Raw genomic sequence first — 17,568 nt, 5'->3', positions numbered from 1 at the left:
TCTCCCCTGTGTATTCTGCACACACAGTGACCCTCTCCACAGGATCTCCCCTGTGTATTCTGCACACAGTGACCTTCTCCACAGAATCTCTCCTGTGTATTCTGTACTCACAGTGACCTCCTTTTCTATAACAAATCTAATCCCACTGGTAAAAGTCCTGGGTCAGCATGCCGTGTTTTTTTTTTTTGTTGTTGTTGTTGTTCTTTTTAAATTAATTTTTAGATAAATTTACAAAAGTGATGAGTATTGTTTTATACAAGTATATCAATGGTTTTTGCTTTTGCTCATCCTGTTACTCTCCTTGGTTCTTCCTCTCTTCCCTCTGCTCCTCTTCCCACAAATACAATACAGGTTCTCTCTCTCCCTCTCTTCCCTCCCTCTCCCTCTCACTCCCTCTCCTCTCTCCTCCCCTCTCTTCTCTCCCTCCCCTCTGTGTGTGTGTGTGTGTGTGTGTGTGTGTGTGTGTGTGTGATGGAACAATACTTGTTTTCCACTTTGTTAGAGACAGAATGATACCTCTTTAAAACAAAGATCCCGAGGTCTTGTTTGGCATGCCCACTCCATGCCCACTCCTAAACATCTTGACTGTTAAGTACTTGAATGTGAAATGTCTCCGGTAGGCTATATTTGAACAATTGGTCCCCAGGTGTATGGCTGTTTGGAGAGTCTGGGAAATCTTCAGGAGCTGAGGCCCAGAAGAAGGTGGTAGGTGCTTGGGGGAGAGCCTTAGGAGGTTGTCAGCTGACCCTGATTCCACTGCATCCTGATTTGCTATAATTGTGAGGAGCCTGGACCACATGCTCAGGGAGCCACATCTTCCTTACTATGACACACTCTAGTCTGAAATTCTGAGTCAAAATAAACTTTGCCACCCTTACACTGTTGGCAGGCGGTCTGTCCAGCAGCTGAGAGAAGGGACTAATACACCCACTTCTGTCTAATTAAGAAAAAAAATGTGGAGGCTGGAGAGGTAGCTCAGCAGTTGAAAGTGGTCCTGCTATTCCAGAAGACCAGCATTCAGTTCCCAGCTCCCAATACAATGGCTCAGAACCACCTGTAGCTCCAGCTCCAGCATCCACTTCTGGTTTCTGTGGGCACAAGCCCTCACGAGTAAATTTGCATATCTCCACACAGATACACACACACACACACACACACACACACACACACAAAATCTTAAAATAAAAATAAGTTTTTTTGGGCTGGTGAGATGGCTCAGGGGGTAAGAGTACCTACTGCTCTTCCGAAGGTCAAATCCCAGCAACCACATGGTGGCTCACAACTACCTGTCATAAGATCTGATGCCCTCTTCTGGTGCGTCTGAAGACAGCTACAGTGTACTTATATATAATAATAAATAAATCTTTAAAAAAAATAAAACAAAATAAAATTTTAAAAAATATTTGTTGAGTGTTGGATGTATGCCAGACATAAAGGCATCTGGGAGAAGAGGATGCTGATGATGACGATGACACTGTCTTTTGGATATGAAGGGTCCTCTAAGAGGCTTATTTATGCATTAAAGGATTGATCCCCATGGTGGGGATCTAATCATTAGTGGATCTAACCATTAGTGATGACTGGATTGGCTGGGCTGAGTGATGCATACACAGAATCCCAGGCACACAGGAGAGAGATTTAGAGGGATCTCTGTGAGTTCAAAGCCACCCTGGCTTACACATCAAATTTCAGGCCAGCCTGAACTGCATAGTAAAACCCTGTATCAAAGAAATAACTAGCTAGTTAAAAAAAGAAATGACTGTGTGCTGTGCCTGACCTAACCAATAGAATAACCCTATTGATGGGTTCATAATTGTGAATTACTATGAGGTGGTGGATTTGAGAGGTAGGGCCCAGTGGGAGGAAGCAGGTCACTGGTGGTACAGCCATGGGAACTCTGTCTTGTCCCATTCACTAACTCTCCTGGCTGCCATGGAGTGAGCAGCTTTGCTCTACTATATCCTGCTCCCATGATAGCCTGTTCTTACCATGGCTTAGGAACAGTCAACTCAGCTGGCCACACACTAAAAGCCCTGACACTGTGAGCCAAACAAACCTACACTCTGGTCTGTATCAGGAATGTTGTCATTGTGATTTCAAACTGAACACATCTACTGGAAGGGGCAAACAAACATTAACTAACAAACTTCCAACAAGATAAAGGCCAAAAGGAAGAGGAACATGAAGGCTGGTTGGTATCCATCGGAGGCCTGCCCTCTTCTGAAGAGAAAGGAAGGAGGGATGGACAGGGGCAGGAGGAGGGCCTGGGAGGAGAGGAGAGAAGGAAAACTGTTGTCTGGATGTAAAATAAATGCATAATAAAAAAAAAAGAGGTACATGGAACTTTGAGAACTTATAACAGGGGAAGTATTAGACATAGAACAGATGATTGTCATGAGAGCTGATGATTGACATGAGAGCTAATGATTGACATGAGAGCTGAAAGACATAGGTTTGCCAGTCTAAGTAAGGAACAGGAGAGAAGATCCAGGCCTGTTTAACCTGCTTCTGTAGGATGCAAACAGACAAGGACAGCTATGCCTGCATCTCAACCACAACAGAAGACCTCATAAACTTACATAAAATGTTGTGAGGGCCAGAGATGTAGTTGATAGCATTCTTGCTGGCATTCTTAAAGCCTGGTCTCAGTTCTCAGGACTAAGTAAAACCAGGCATAGTGATGCAGACCTGTAATTCCAGCCCTAGGGAGGTAGAGACCAGGCTATGAGAGGTTCAAAGTCACACTTGACTACTCTGTGTGAAAACCTTGTCTGGGGTGGGAGGGAGAGAGAGAGGAAGAAGGGTGGGGGAGGGAGAGGGGGAGAGTATTATAGTTTGTAATATTCTCAGCCCAGGGAGTGGCACTATTAGAAGGTATGGCCCTGTTGGAGTAGGTGTGGCCTTTTTGGAGTAGGGGTGTCACTGTGGGTGTGGTCTATAAGATGCACATGCTAGCTGCCTGGAAGCCAGTATTCTGCTAGCAGCTTTCAGATGAAGATGCAGAACTCTTAGCTCCTCCTGCACCATGCCTGCCTGGATGATGCCATGATTCCGCCTTGATGATAATGGACTGAACCTCTGAACCTGTAAGCCAGCCCCAATTAAATGTTGTCCTTTATAAAGTTGCCTTGGTCATGGTGTCTCTTCACAGCAGTAAAACCCTAACTAAGAAAGAGAGAAAGATTGTTTTACATTTTTCCTAACTCGATTGTGCAGTTCTCTTTAGATGACAACCTTGTGTTGCAATGTCAAAAGGTTGGGTACACCTTCCAGTGTAGCACAGAGGCCCCAAGGTGGGAGGCTGAGAAACTGAAAGGTTAGAATGACTTGGGAGGCAGAGGCAGGCGGATTTCTGAGTTCAAAGCCAGCCTGGTCTACAGAGTGAGTTCCAGTACAGCCAGGGGCTACACAGAGAAACCCTGTCTTGAAGAAAAAAAAAGGTTAGAATGGCTGATGTATGAAGAATTAGGAGAAAGACAGGGCCCTTTAACCGCTTACAGGCATCCTAAGAAAGACTGAAACACAAGGCCAACAGTGTATCTGAATTTTCAATAAATCACTGTGGCTAATTTACAAAAAAAAGCCTCCCAACAACAACAAAACAAATGAAAACAGACAGACAGACAGACAGACAGGAAGGAAGGACAGTAGGCAGATGTGAGTGAGTAACAGACACCACCTATTAGATTATTTCAAATAGGGGAGAAGTCTTGTCAACTGATTGTGGTAGTGACAAGGACTTTTAGAAAAGTAGTTGCTATATAGGTTTTTTTTCTGTGAATAACAGAACTATGATAATTACAATTTCCATTTAACATCCAGATGTGACAATGAAAAGCTCATACTGTGTTTTCTTGAGCGAGGAACCCAGACCCCCTCTATTTGGCTCCACTGTTCATGACCCTTACTCCTCAGGCCTTTTCATGATCTAATATGGTTGATCATTGGGCAACCACAATGTCCATATTCCTGCTAGCATGGAGGAGGAAAAAAAAACAAGAGACAACTTCCATTTAAGAAGATTCTAGGGACACACCACATATTCCATTGGCCACAAGTCAGCCCGGTGTCTGAATTTAGCTACAGGGAAGTTTGCAAAAAGCCACAGGCTTTGCTCAAGGAAGTCATGAATTTGGTTAAATACTAGAGTTCCAAGACTTAAAAGAGGAGGAGCAAGGCAAAACAGAGGTAGAAGTTTGCCCTAGGTGAGGCTTATGGGATCTATTTATGGGACATGGGCATAGAAGAAAAGCAGAAATTGAAGTTCTGAGTTCTGCCAGGAGAATGTACTTAATTATCCTTTGCTGACATTAGATTCTCTGCCTTCGCCCTCTTGCCATCCATCTCAGTTCCCCTCTAAGCACAAACCTTAAATGGAATGTATTACCAGTCTTCTAAATACACTGCTGCTGGATGCAGGCTCAGGAAGCCAATTCAGGGGATCCATTCTAACAGTCTGAACACAGAATTACAAGGAGGAAATTGAGTATAAGGCCTGGCAAAGTTCCCCTCAAAACTTAAGCTTAATTCTAAGTACTTCAAGCTTCAGATTTACCTTACTGCTGAGAATAAATGAAGCTGGCATGACCTTTTAGGTACTGAGTCCATAGAAATTAGAGTGTGTGTGGAGGAGGGCAGAGTCTTAGGTGGTTTTTGTTTTCGTCGTCGTTGTTGTTGTTGTTTTAAGATAGGGACTTAGAAGGGTGGAGAGATGGCTCAGTGGTTAAGAGCACTGGCTGTTCTTGCAGAGTGCATTCTCAGAACTCTTGTAGCAGCTCACAGCTTTCTGTAACCAGTTTCCAGGAACTGGATGTAGTCTGCAAGCATTGGCTCAAGAGTGCATGCACGTGCACGTGCGCGTGCACACACACACACACTAAATCAATAATATAATACACCCTTTTAAAATAATATCTCAGGCTATCTTGTATCTGGTGCTCATGCAATCCCTCTGCCTCAGTCTCCAACATACAGCTAGGACTACAGGTGAGCACTAAAGGGATGATTAACCTGAAAATAAGTGAAATAAGCTATGTGTAGATTCCAGAGTTGACTACACCTATTGTCTTCGGGTTACTATTGCTGTGACAAAACACTGTGACCAAAAAGCATTCCAAAAAGAATGGAAAGCATTTATTCTACTTACACTTCCATGGCATTGTTCATCATCAAAGGAAGGCAGGGCAGGAACCTGGAGGCAGGAGCTGATGCAGAGGCCATGGAGGGGTGCTGCTTACTGACTTGCTCTCCATGGCTTGCTCAGCCTGCTTGCTGATAGAACCCAGGACCACTAGCTCAGAGATGACCCCACCCACAATGGGCTGGGCCCTCCTCCATTGGTCACTAATTTAAAAACATGCCCTAGAGATGGATCATCTGGAGGCAGTTTCCCAATTGGGGTTTCCTCCTTTTAGATGACTCTAGTATGTGTCATCTCTAAGTAAATGTAAGAGTTGGACTTAACTCTGAAGCCCCTGTTTGCAAAGCCTTCCTGTGTGCTTCTCTACAGAACCCACTCTCATGGTATCTAGTATATTTCTAATGGGAACCCTTTTGGCTTGGTTATAAACATCTTCCAACTAGTCTAGCTAGCTTTCTAGGTAGCAGAAGGATGACACCTATCTTATATTTGTCACCTTACAAAGTGAAAGATGTTCTTTTGAGTGAGGTTACTTGGCAGTGCCACATAAGGTAGTCAGGGTAAAGGAGTATGACTCTTAAGGTCCCAGGACAATGGCTTCTCTTTATAATCTGCAAGCAATTTAGCTCTCGAGTGTGTGTGTGTGTGCGTGCGCGTGCGAGTGTGTGTATGCACGAACATGTGGAGGCCAGTTTTCGTCTCTGCCCACTGCCTCCCCAGTATTAGAATGACATACTTTTACCAATACACCTAACTTTGAACTCAGGTCTTTGTGCTTTATACAGCAAGCAATTTATTGACTGAGCCATCTCCCCAGCCCTAACTGAGCTAGTTTTTGTTCTTGAACACTACCCTTCCACTGCCAATAGTGTGGGTGTGAAGGAAGAGAGGATAATGGAACTTACATTTATAAACTGAAAGCCTTATTATGATTTGGGTTTGGGATTATGAGTGGCTCAGTGAGGAGAGTGCTTGCTTGCCTGTGCAATGGTGAGGGCCTCAGTTCAGATCTCTGAAATCCATGTGAAAGCTAGACAGACTGAGTGTGCAATGCCATTGGTTCTATAACAAGCTGAGAGAAAGACAAATGGATCCCTAGAAGGTCTTGAGCCATGTAGCCTGACATATGCAGCGGCAATAAGACACGTCTGTGACAAACAAGGTGGAAGGTGAAGACTGACTCCTGAAGTTGACCTTTGACCTCTACAAGTGTACTGTGGGATGCCCTGATCTGTGGCACACACATGAGCAACTACACATACTAAAAAAAAAAGCTTTTAAAAAGGAATTGGTGGCGCACGCCTTTGATCTTAGCACTTGGGAGGCAGAGGCAGGCGGATTTCTGAGTTCGAGGCCAGCCTGGTCTACAAAGTGAGCTCCAGGACAGCCAGGGCTATACAGAGAAACCCTGTCTTGAAAAAACAAAACAACAACAAAAGGAATTGGTCTTCTTAAGTTTAATACTTTAAGAATCTGGTCTCTTTCAAGAAAATTCGTAGCCTTCCTCTTTCTCTCTCCCGTGTCTCTTGCTTCTCCTAAAAGGATAATGATGACAGCAGATGTTCATGGGATGTTGTGGTGGGAGGCAGGGAAATGAGAGGGCAGTTCTGCACCATGCACATAGGTCCTCACAAAACTGAAGACAGCTTTGTCTGAGCGTCTGTTTCTAGAGAGTTTCCACTGCTGGGATTCAAGGCTCCAGCCATGAACTTATGTCAGTAAGACCTTCAGTAACACACAGCCTCTTAGCTCCACGGCCTGCTAGATGCTCATCTAAATTTTACCCTGGGAGGGGGACTGTTATATGAAAGTGTAGATTCTACTGCATGTCACATGCTGGTTTTTGGGCTATCTTATGCAAACAGATTAGGCCACTTCTGCCAGTGAATATATCTCTATTGTGTTAAAGATGGAATAGAGTCCAATTCCAGGCCTCTCCCCAGAGAAGAGGATTTTCTCGGATACCTTGCCTATTTGGATGCTCCGGTGACTACATTCTTCCTTCCCTCTGCCATTTCTTGTTGGAGGAGAAGGCTGGAGTGGGAAAGGGAGACTCTGCAGGTGCTCCAACCTCCTCCCCAGCATGCAGTGGCCCTGGAGGCCAGAGAGTGCATTGGATCCCCTGGGGCTGGAGTTACACTGTGAACTACCATATTGGTGGGTTCTGGAGATCCAGCCAGGGTCGAGAGAACAACCTGTGCTCTCAACCCCTGAGCCCTCTCTCCAACTCCCATCCTTTCTTATTTTTGAAAGACAGTTCTATTAATCTTTTGAGGATAATAGTTATAGGTGACCAAGGAGAAAGTACCAAAAGGATATATAAATATAAGAATGTTTTTAAAATCATTTCTTTTTCATAAAGTTGCCAAATATTTAAAATATTTCTTTTTCGTAAAGTTGCCAACCCTTTCATCCACATAGTCTTTTTTGTATCTCCTACTGTTTCTTAGAAAGGCAAGTTTATCTCCGTTTTGGAATACCAATAGTAATACATTTAAAAGGTTGTAACTTCTGAGTGTCACACTTTGAAACAATAACAGCGCCTGGGGTTCAGAGTTCAATTCGGATGTGACTTGAGAGTAAGAGCCTGCATGATCACCATTTATTGATGAGTATGAATACTCTTTGGAAAATAAATATATTCAGCAAGTTCTGGAAAGCAGGCAGGGTCAGGGATGGCGCTCTGGGACAGGTGGAAGGATAGAAGCCACGCCTACGTTTGAAAAGCATTAAATCTGAAAGTAAACTGTAATCGACACGCACATTTACCACGCAAGTCATTGGCTCAGGTTTGTCATCATGAAATTCCTGCCGTTAAGGCTCGTAGAATATTTAATGACACCAAGAATCTGTGCACCGCCTGGCTGGCTCACTCCTTGGTAACTCGGAGGGCAGAACATCCTTCCTTAGCAGGCACAAGAGGCGCCCGCCTCCGCATTTCGCTGAATTTTGGGCCTCGCCTCCCGCCGTCCGCGGTCACGTGCGGGCACGCCGCGTAGTTAGGTGGGGGAGGCTGAGCCTTACGCCAGCCGAAACAGGAAGGGAGGTGGCTGCCGAGCATTCTTAAAGGGCCCAAGAGATCTCACGGCAACGGACCTCTGACGACAGGAAGGAAAATGGTAAGTGGCGGCGAAGGGAGGCACTGCGGGGCTGGGCGGACTCGCCGTCCGTTCCCGACTTCCAGCGGCTGCCCGGAAGACCTCCGCGCTGCGGCCGGTCGGTTGGAACGTGACCTCCGCGTGGAGCGGGGGTCTGGACCTTGTAGTCCCCGCGGCGGATCGGGCTGGGCCCGAGTGGCGGCATTGGTGGCGAGTGCACGAGTTCTGATTGCATTCCGGCCTCGCCTAGGCTTCTTTCTACCCGCACCCCCTTGTTTCCGGCCCAATAGCTCCTGATACCCACATTCTTCCAGTTCAGACCGTTGGAACCCATGTGACCCAAGGCTCTGTGGTTTTGCCTTTAAGCAACTGTCAGAGGTTTAGTTTTGCTGCGTCTGGGGCAGTGGTTTCTGTTCTCTTTGGCGATGGACTCCAAGCATAAAGATAAAGTGGAGAATTAAGTCAGTTGCTATCAAGGACCTTCTGGATCCTTCCCAAAGTGTTTTTTAAGTACGACCAAGTACCATGGAAACAACAACAGGAAGACAGTGTTATCATAACTCCTTTTGGGGGGACCACTTCCGTCTAGCAGATCTTACCGTGGTCATTGAACCCAGTGAACTCGTGGCTTTTCATCATTATGACCTTTCAGCTACATTCCAGGGTGTTGACACGCGTGTTTGAGGCATCTCTTTCCTTTTGCCTTCCCCCTTGGCTTTTGGGATTCAGAACTGGCTTTCCTCCTCTATCTGCTGATGCTTCTGTTTCCCTTGGATTCCTTTCTCCATTCCTTGGACTATGCCCATGAGAGCCCGAGGCTTCATTTTCTGTTGTTTTTCTCTTTGCTGAACTCCTGGCTTCAGTAACCACCTACGTTGAGTTGACTTGCCAGTTCTGTCTCTGACCTTAACAGAGATCCAACCAGCAGTTATGTTCCATTTTTTGGTTAATACTCTTAGGAAACGTTTCATCACACAGTCGCCTCAGAGGCTCCCCAGTTTGTCCAAAAAGGACTCATAGTTTCCTCCATTCATCTGGTCTTCATTCAGCCAGAATTCTGCAACTTGGCTAAAGGTGTGTTTGTGTCTCATACACAAGCTAGAAGTCTAGAAGTTATCTTTGTAAACCTTTATTTCCTTCATTTCGAATCTAGCCCAATTCCTAGGTAGTGGTTCAGAGAGAGAACTCTAGAGGTCAACATATCTGGGTTGCTTCCTGGGTCCACTGCCTGTATGACTTAAGATTTTGGGGAAGGGGCTGGAGAGATGGCTCAGCAGTTAAGAACACTGACTGCTCTTCTAAAGGTCATGAGTTCAAATCCCAGCAACCACATGGTGGCTCACAACTATTGGTAATGAGATCTGATGCCCTCTTCTGGAGTGTCTGAAGACAGATACAGCATACTTACATATAATAAATAAATAAATCTTAAAAAAAAAAAAGATTTTGGGGAAGATGCTTCTAGCCAGTCTAAGTCTTAAATTTCCTGCCAAATGTGGATGGTGGTGTTGAGGTGTGATGGTTTGGAGCATGAAGTGGGAGTCAGCCTTGTGCCATATACATGGTGACTCCCTGATGTTACTTGCTTCTTTTATGCTGATCTTTAACCTCTCAGCTACTTGTCATCTCTGAAACAGTCTTGCTGGTAACCAGGTCTGCTGTGCTCTTCCTGGCTCTCATCCTGCTTACTGCATATCACAACAAATATGATCTTATCAAAATTTGAATATGGCCATGTTTACATGTATTCAAAGTGTGTTGAGAGCTTCTATTTGCCCATGGGATAGAAATCTGAGTGCCTAAGAGGGCCTTCCCTACTCTTGGTCCTTGCTCCTATTGTGGGCATCTGAGTCACACCATTTTTTCATGACTGGCTGCCATGTTCACTCTCATCACTTTAGATAGCTTTTGCTGTCACCATGTTTGTCACTTTTAAGTCCTCAAAGCATCATGAGGCTCTCTTTTCTAGCCTTTATCACAGGTATCAATTTACAGTTTTTTGTGTGTCTTTTATGTAGGTCTCTTCTGTATTATAGTGTAAGCTAGCACTTAGCACAGTGTTAGTGCTACAACACTAACCAATATTGAATATTGAATACACCAATAAATGAACGTTTAAGCTCAACTATCATTAACATTTGCCACCTAGAATTGTTTTTATAGCTTTGTACTCATTTTTACATTCAAGTGTAAATTAAAGTGAATTGTCCAAACCTAAGTCCAGTTCCTTCTCCCCCCACCCTCTGGCCCTGCCTTTTAGAAGCAACAGTTGATCCTCCTGCCTCAGCCTCTAAATGCTGGAATTACAGACGTGCCACCACTCTTGCTTTCTGAGTACTTGTAGAAGGTATTTTTGCCTTTGTTGTAGCATTGGGAAGGAAGAAGAAAGAAACTGAATTATACAAATGAAATCAAAGCATGTTTTCATTTTCTCCACCAAGATAGGGGCTCACATGAAGCTAGTGCCTTCCAAACAGCTCCATACTGAGCTCCATACTGAGCGTAGGGCCTAGGGTTTCTGGCCCTAGAATGTCAGACTTAACAGTTGTAGCTATGATTATCAGAGCTGAACAGTAAGGCTCAGTTATCAAATAGGTTTTGTCTTAAATATAAATCTTAAGTATTTATTAGTTTGCTTAATTCTGTCTTTGGTCAAACTGATTTTTGGTCAAATCTGAGTTTCAAGCAGTTCTCTTTGATTTATCATCTCGCTAAAGCAAAGTTTTCTATTGGCTGGGGCATATGCCTTGATTGTATAATAACATATTCTGTACTTGCCACATTTTACTGATTACCAGGGTTCAGAATCTTCAGGACAGTGAAAATGCTAGTTAGTGTATGCGTTCTTTAATCCCACAAGAGTTGAGCACCTAAGGCTTCCATTACTTTCTTTTTTTTTTTAGCCTTAATACTTTGAGATTGTGATGAATAGAGTCTAGATTTTCTTGAAGAAGAGGGGAAACTTGGATATGAAAAGTCGGAAGTGAATTTTTTGCAACTTGACTGAAACCAACTGAAAAGTGTAGAACAGTGAGGGGATCTGACCACGGATTAGGTATTAGAGACTAGAATTCTGGTAGGGTTTTTGAAGTAGAACAGTTTCATTGTGTTTATATTTCTTGTGACACATGCTGTCTTACTGCAGTATTTTTAGGTGAATGACTTTTGTAGCCTTTGGGTAAGGCAGTCCATTTGGGGTGTTGTTGATGTACTGTGGATAATGAAATGCACATGGTAGTGAGCGACTGGAGCTGAGTGATTGACACATGGGATTCACTGTTCTGTTGGTATGTTTTGGAAGGTTGGGGTTTTGTTTGTTTGTTTTTGTTTTTGTTTTTAGTGAATTTTTTTCTTTTTTTGGAGACAGTATCTGTAGACCTAACTGGCCTCAAACTCAGATCTTTCTGCCACTTCCTCTCAAAAGCTGTGATTAAAGGTGTGCACCTTCATGCCTGCTTGATTTCACAGTTTTACCTACTAAAAATGTCATAGCATGGCATGGTGGCATACACATTCAATTCAGGCTACTGGGAAGGCTAAAGTAAAGAAGATCACAAGTTTGAGACAGCATGGGCAGCAATAAAAACCCTCTGTCAAAAACCAGGCAGTTGAGGGCTGGGCAATGGATAAATATATAAAGATATTACTGCGCAAACACAAGGATCTGGCCTTTATATTTACTTCTTCTGCTTTTGCTTTTATAAATCTTCATTTGCTTTTTCTTTTTCAAGGAAACAGATTTATTGAGTATACTGTAAGAGGCAGTGGGCTGAACAGTAGCCAGAGTATTGTTTGCCTTTTTGTATTCTTTTATTTTTTTATATTTATTTATTTATTTATTGAGACAGGGTCTCCCTTTATATAACCCTGTTTTGGAACTTGCTCTGTAGACCAGGCTGGCCTCAAACTCACAGAGATCCTCCTGCCCCTGCCTCCTGAGTGCTGGGATTAAAGGCATGCTTCTTCTTCTTCTTCTTCTTTTTTTTTTTTTTAAGAGACAGGGTTTCTCTGTGTAGCTCTGGCTGTTCTGGAACTCACTCTGTAGACCAGGCTGGCCTCGAACTCAGAAATCCACCTGCCTCTGCCTCCCAAGTGCTGGGATTAAAGTTGTGCGCCACCACCACCCAGTGAAGGCATGCTTCTTAATAGCCATTTTTATGTCTTTTGTAGTCAACTAAGATAGAAATTGTTGCTCATTTTTATTGTTAGAGTCATTTTATTTTCTCCATAACTAACTCCAAAACAGTAAAATGATTTTCCCTTTCTTACCACACAGTGTAAAATACTATGCTTACTCATCTGATACAAAAGATGGTCCTTGTCTTCCACATTTCCCCGATTCCTCTCCACTTTTAATGAAATAAATGCTCATCAGGATGTGCTTGGTTTTCGAAGTACTTATCAGCCAAAGAGAAAGTTAAAGTGAAGCTTGTGTTAGAGGTGAACAGGGCTATGACTAAAGTGTGCAGATCCAAGGTTGGGAGATTGGAAAGTTGTTTAATATGCATGAATATTGAACAGATGGCATTTTAAGTGTATGTATCCCCCTCTCTTTTGTAGAGTGAGTCTTTGGTGGTTTGTGATGTTGCTGAAGATTTAGTGGAAAAGCTGAGAAAGTTTCGTTTTCGAAAAGAAACCCACAATGCTGCTATTATAAGTAAGCTGAAGTTGCCTCAAAACTCTATGATATTAGTTTGTTTTCTCTTACAGCTCCTTTGAATGTGCCAAGCCTTTAGAGAGAACGGTGCCTCCAGCTGCTGCATTTGCCACGTTACCTCTGCACAAGTTAAAACTGTCCATGCCATTGCCATAGATAACCCTGGGTCAGCTGCCTCCTCAGCTCTGGAGAAGCCGATTGTCTTAGTCACTTGAAGAGTGAGGGATCCTGTTTGTAGTGACCCACAAATCTTTGTCTTCCCCAGGGGGCTAACAGTAATCCAGACCAAACATTTGCCCACAGCTTTACCTTGTAATGGTAAAGTTCAACACTGGGCCTTAATCCAATTCTGCACTAAACTTAGTTTTGAGGAGTGCTTAATTTGTTTTTGTAGGTAACGCTTTGTGGGCAATGATATAGAAAGAAAGCTGAGGGAGTGAAGACATAAGACTATATAGGCTTTTTAACAGAGATGCATCAGGCAGGTGTCAGTTAAACCAGGTGGGGAGCACTTAGGAAGTTTGTGTCTGTTTTAACTGAATGCTATCATGTGATCATTTGGTTCTTAATAGGGAAAATGCGGAATAGTAGCATTTACCACCAAAGATGAGGCTTTTGAAGTCACATTGTGTGTCCATAGGATTTAATGTGAATTTAGTGCAAACCCAAACATAGTTGAATCATTAGACAGGTAGAAAAGAATAAAGGCATAGGTGACCTTTATTTTCACATAGATTTGGATTTGGGTTATGTCACTTATATTTGAATATCTTTGAATAGAGGTGGAATTGGTAATTCACTTTCTCAGAATAATGACAATATATATGCCATGAAATTGTAACGTTGGAGAAGCTGGAGGTCTTGGGATTCTCTCTCCTGACCTCTGGTGAGCATTTGTTTTGCAGTTCTAAGCATGTTGCACATAGATCAATCTCAGAGTTATCCTTCCCAGTCTCTTTTTACTTAGAAAGTTGCATTGGGGTTAGGAAGTTCTCCATACTTGTAGTTCATGTGAGGAGTTGATAAGAGTCTAAATAATAAATAAGCAAGTTCCATGCTGGGAGCCCTACCCAAAAGTGTAAAGACGAATACTTAATTGTGCTTTATGCTATTTCCTGATGCTTTAGTTGGAGGTGCTCCCTTCCCTCTGCATTGACTAGAACTGCACTGGGTTGGGTCATCAAAGTCAAATAGAATCACACTTTACTTATGCTGTATTTTCATTGTAGTGAAGATTGACAAGGATAAACGCCTGGTGGTGCTGGACGAGGAACTTGAGGTTTGTTCAATGAGCTAAATACAATTTTTACAGTTAAGTAATTATTGTTGTCCAAACAATGCTACGTTAGTTACAAGTACTAAAATAAGTTCTGGACCTTCTTAAATGCATACTAATTATGCATGAAATACATGAGCTAATTATTGGTTCTACATTGTCTTGCTGATTTAACTGCCTTTCTTAAAGCATTAATGAGATCCAGGGTGGCAGGTAGGGGTTAGCGCTCTAGTAAAGCTGAGTCAGCTCCATACTCATGAGCAATGCACAGAGTGAATAAGACTAAAGCTGGCCACATGAGCATGCAGCCGGAGTAGAAGTAAGAATGCTCACTGAGCTTTTGCTTATGTTACTCAGTCACTCTTGACATTTGGAACATAAACATAGAAGGAACACATCATACCCATGTGTTGTTGACGATAGAAGTAATGTGATAATGAACTCGTAGCTCTTAGCAGAATGGGGTGCAGTGGACTTTGGGTAAGGACATGCCTCAAAGTTTTTTTTTCTCTGTGGTGCTAGGGTGTCTCTCCAGATGAGCTTAAAGATGAACTACCTGAGCGGCAACCTCGATATCCTTTTCTAAGTGATTTGGAGATTTCCATTAGTTATCAGGATTTTATGTCTGAACCAGATTGTTAATCTTTCCAAAGATATATTTTATATGGCATGAAAACAGAATTCGGGGACTGTTTGGGAAAAGGGAGGGAACAGTGAAGGGGGTGTGAAGGGATGAACATGAGCAAAGTACTGAGTATATGTATGAAACCCTTTACTTTATTATGCTGACTAAGAAGCTAAAAAAAGAATAAAAACATACCTTAAAAGTAGTCCTTTCTCATCTTGACCACAACTAAATTAAAACATGTATGCATGTATTAGACAAAAAATATGAAAGTTGATGTCCTGACTGGATTTAAAAAAAAAAATTCTCTTTGTTCTAATAATGTGCATACAGCAAAAATTGAGAAAGAAAAAAGTCCATTTATTTCCGCAGTTTTAACAACTTTCTTCTTGAGAGGTTGCGTGATTTTATAATTGCTTTTGGAGCCTGTTTTGTAAAACTGTATCCAAAGTGTGGTCTTATGAGTAAGGCGGTCACTCAGCCCAGCTCCAGGTGCTGACAGTTGCCCGTCTGACAGCCGTGGCTTTAGTTTCTTTAACTTGAGAAAAACCTTCATTGTGTATAGTTATAAATATCAACATGATGATGGCAGAGTCTCCTACCCTCTGTGCTTTATTTTCTCCAGCCCTGTTGGTAAGTTAATTTCTTTAATAATCTGTATGTGACTTTGATCCAATTGAATCATCTTTTGCTAGACAGATTTTTGTTGTTTGTAAAGATGAAATTGTTGAATAACCTAAATTGAGGTCAGTTTATGTGTGTTTGCACACATACATCTGTATACCCCCCGTAGAGAGCAGGTACAGTAAAACATTGTCTCTTGAAATGTATTTACCTTGGCTGGTTAATTCCTAGAAGTGTAATTGTTGAGTTAAATCTTACATTTTAATGATTCTGAAATACAATGACATCTCATCTCTTTGAATCAGAAGTATATATTTTAATCTTGTTTAAGTATGTGATCTTTGTGTAACCATGGTAATATGCTTGTGTTTATCTTTTAAAAAAATAGCTACCAGTGATATGCCTGTAATTTTGAAGATGGTCCTTGTACTATTGAAATTAAAATAATACTGAAGAAAGTTTTTAAGTGTTTGTCAAGACTCTGAAAATCAGAATCACAGAGACCTAGAACCAGTTTTGATGATAGATAGTTGTGTGAGATAAAGTAATGGGAAGGGTTCCCTCTTGAGAAGTTACCCTTTGTCGTTGTACTGTGTCCTCTAGGGTGCAAGCCTGAGCAGCAGATGATGTATGCTGGGAGTAAGAACAAGCTAGTCCAGACTGCCGAGCTAACCAAGGTAATGCCTACAGCTTATTGATGGTTTCCTTCAGAGTGTGAAGAGAGCTAAGCAGCCTGATACGGAAGGATTTCCCTATAGCTGAAATCGTGTAGACTGATACAGTACATTAGTAAAGCTTTGTGTTTATTAGTAGGAAAGAGAACAGTAGTGATCTTTGAACCAATGTGTTTTTTAAACAGTTTGATTAGAAAAAAAACTTACCAAATGTGAGCAGCTTCAGAAAAGCCACTGTAACCCAGCAGTAGAGAAGCTGAGGCAGGAGGATCATGAGTTCAAGCCCACTCTGGGCCACAAAATGAAATTATCTCCAAAGGGAAAAAAAAGGTTATGGTAACTGCTAAGCTTATTAGGTCTTTTATACTGTCTGCACTCTAACATACTAGACCTTACATTACAATTTACACATTACTCTTATAACTTCCGTAATCTCATCCTGTACAGCTGTTAAGGTTGATGGCCATATTTCTGAAAATAAGAAAACAGATTCTGGGTGTTGTGAGATGGCTTACTGAGTAATGAGACTTACCACCAAGCCTCATAATCTAAGTTGTGATCCCTGAGATACACATGGTGGAAGCAAAGGACTAACTCCTACAAGTTGTCCTCTGACTTCCACACACATGCTGGGGCTCATGTGCACGCATGTGCTTGCAAGTGAACACAGAGAGATACAAGTGAAATAATAAAGTGAAAATATAGAAAAATAGGTTCAGGACATGATGTGCTCAGGGCTGTCTGTTAGGTAGAACTAAGGTTCAGACATACGCTTGTCTCAGAAAACCTCAGAGGTTTTCTGGCTTAGCCCAGGACTAGGGTGGAATCTGGTTTGGTTCTGAGTGAAGTTCGTGTGGAGAAAGAATACTGAGGAGCTGAAAGAGAAAAGGCCTTCTCTGGGAGATTTAGGCACAGCTCTGTACAACTAATGCCTCTCCCTGGATGAAGGAGACAGTCCTTGCTTGTCCAAACTGCTTTCTTTTTAGGGCAGATGTGAATGCATACATCTTACTCAGGATGAACCAGGGATTAAAATATCTTTTGCAGGAAGGGAAGCTTATTGGCTGAACACTTAGGGCCTATCTAGATATCTTATTAGCACAGAGAACTCTAGGTTTTTATGCTACATGACCAGTTGTCATGGTCTCAGTGGGGTGTCATGGTCACATGTTCCAGGACAGGTAGAGCCTGGCCAGGAGCTGGTTCCAATGCTTGCCATTCTCAACTATGAGATTAACGGGGGAGTTTTAAATCTGCTTCAACCTTACCAGTTCTTCTGACTGGTGTGGTACAGTCCACTTGCCCCACAGCCTTTCCTCACAACCCCCAAGTCCACCAGTCAAAATTTAATACTTAGTGCAATGTAGTGATGGAATAACTTCAGTTTGTTTGTTCTTTCTTTCCTTAAGGTATTTGAAATAAGAAACACTGAAGACCTAACTGAAGAATGGTTACGTGAGAAACTTGGATTTTT

At 42.5% G+C, this 17,568-nt stretch overlaps 1 protein-coding gene and 1 long non-coding RNA gene across 2 annotated transcripts; both read left to right on the top strand.

Annotated features, from left to right (window-relative positions):
• Window positions 1–8,101: 8,101 nt before the first annotated feature.
• Gmfb (glia maturation factor beta) lies at window positions 8,102–17,566 on the top strand (the record flags this gene model as incomplete). Its single annotated transcript, XM_031362631.1, has 7 exons — window positions 8,102–8,259; window positions 12,799–12,895; window positions 14,125–14,174; window positions 14,694–14,743; window positions 15,347–15,429; window positions 16,024–16,097; window positions 17,504–17,566. Coding segments are annotated over exons 1-7 (420 nt in total), but the record flags the coding sequence as incomplete, so codon positions are not given.
• Window positions 8,628–11,824, top strand: LOC116084876. The gene is made up of 2 exons (XR_004116300.1): window positions 8,628–8,748; window positions 11,142–11,824. It is a non-coding gene; the product is annotated as an uncharacterized LOC116084876 (long non-coding RNA).
• Window positions 17,567–17,568: the final 2 nt, after the last annotated feature.

Source organism: Mastomys coucha, unplaced genomic scaffold (assembly GCF_008632895.1).
Source record: "Mastomys coucha isolate ucsf_1 unplaced genomic scaffold, UCSF_Mcou_1 pScaffold9, whole genome shotgun sequence".
Taxonomy (NCBI): domain Eukaryota; kingdom Metazoa; phylum Chordata; class Mammalia; order Rodentia; family Muridae; genus Mastomys; species Mastomys coucha.
The sequence above is the reverse complement of the archived record's forward strand: the minus strand, read 5'-3'. Positions and strand labels throughout refer to the sequence as shown.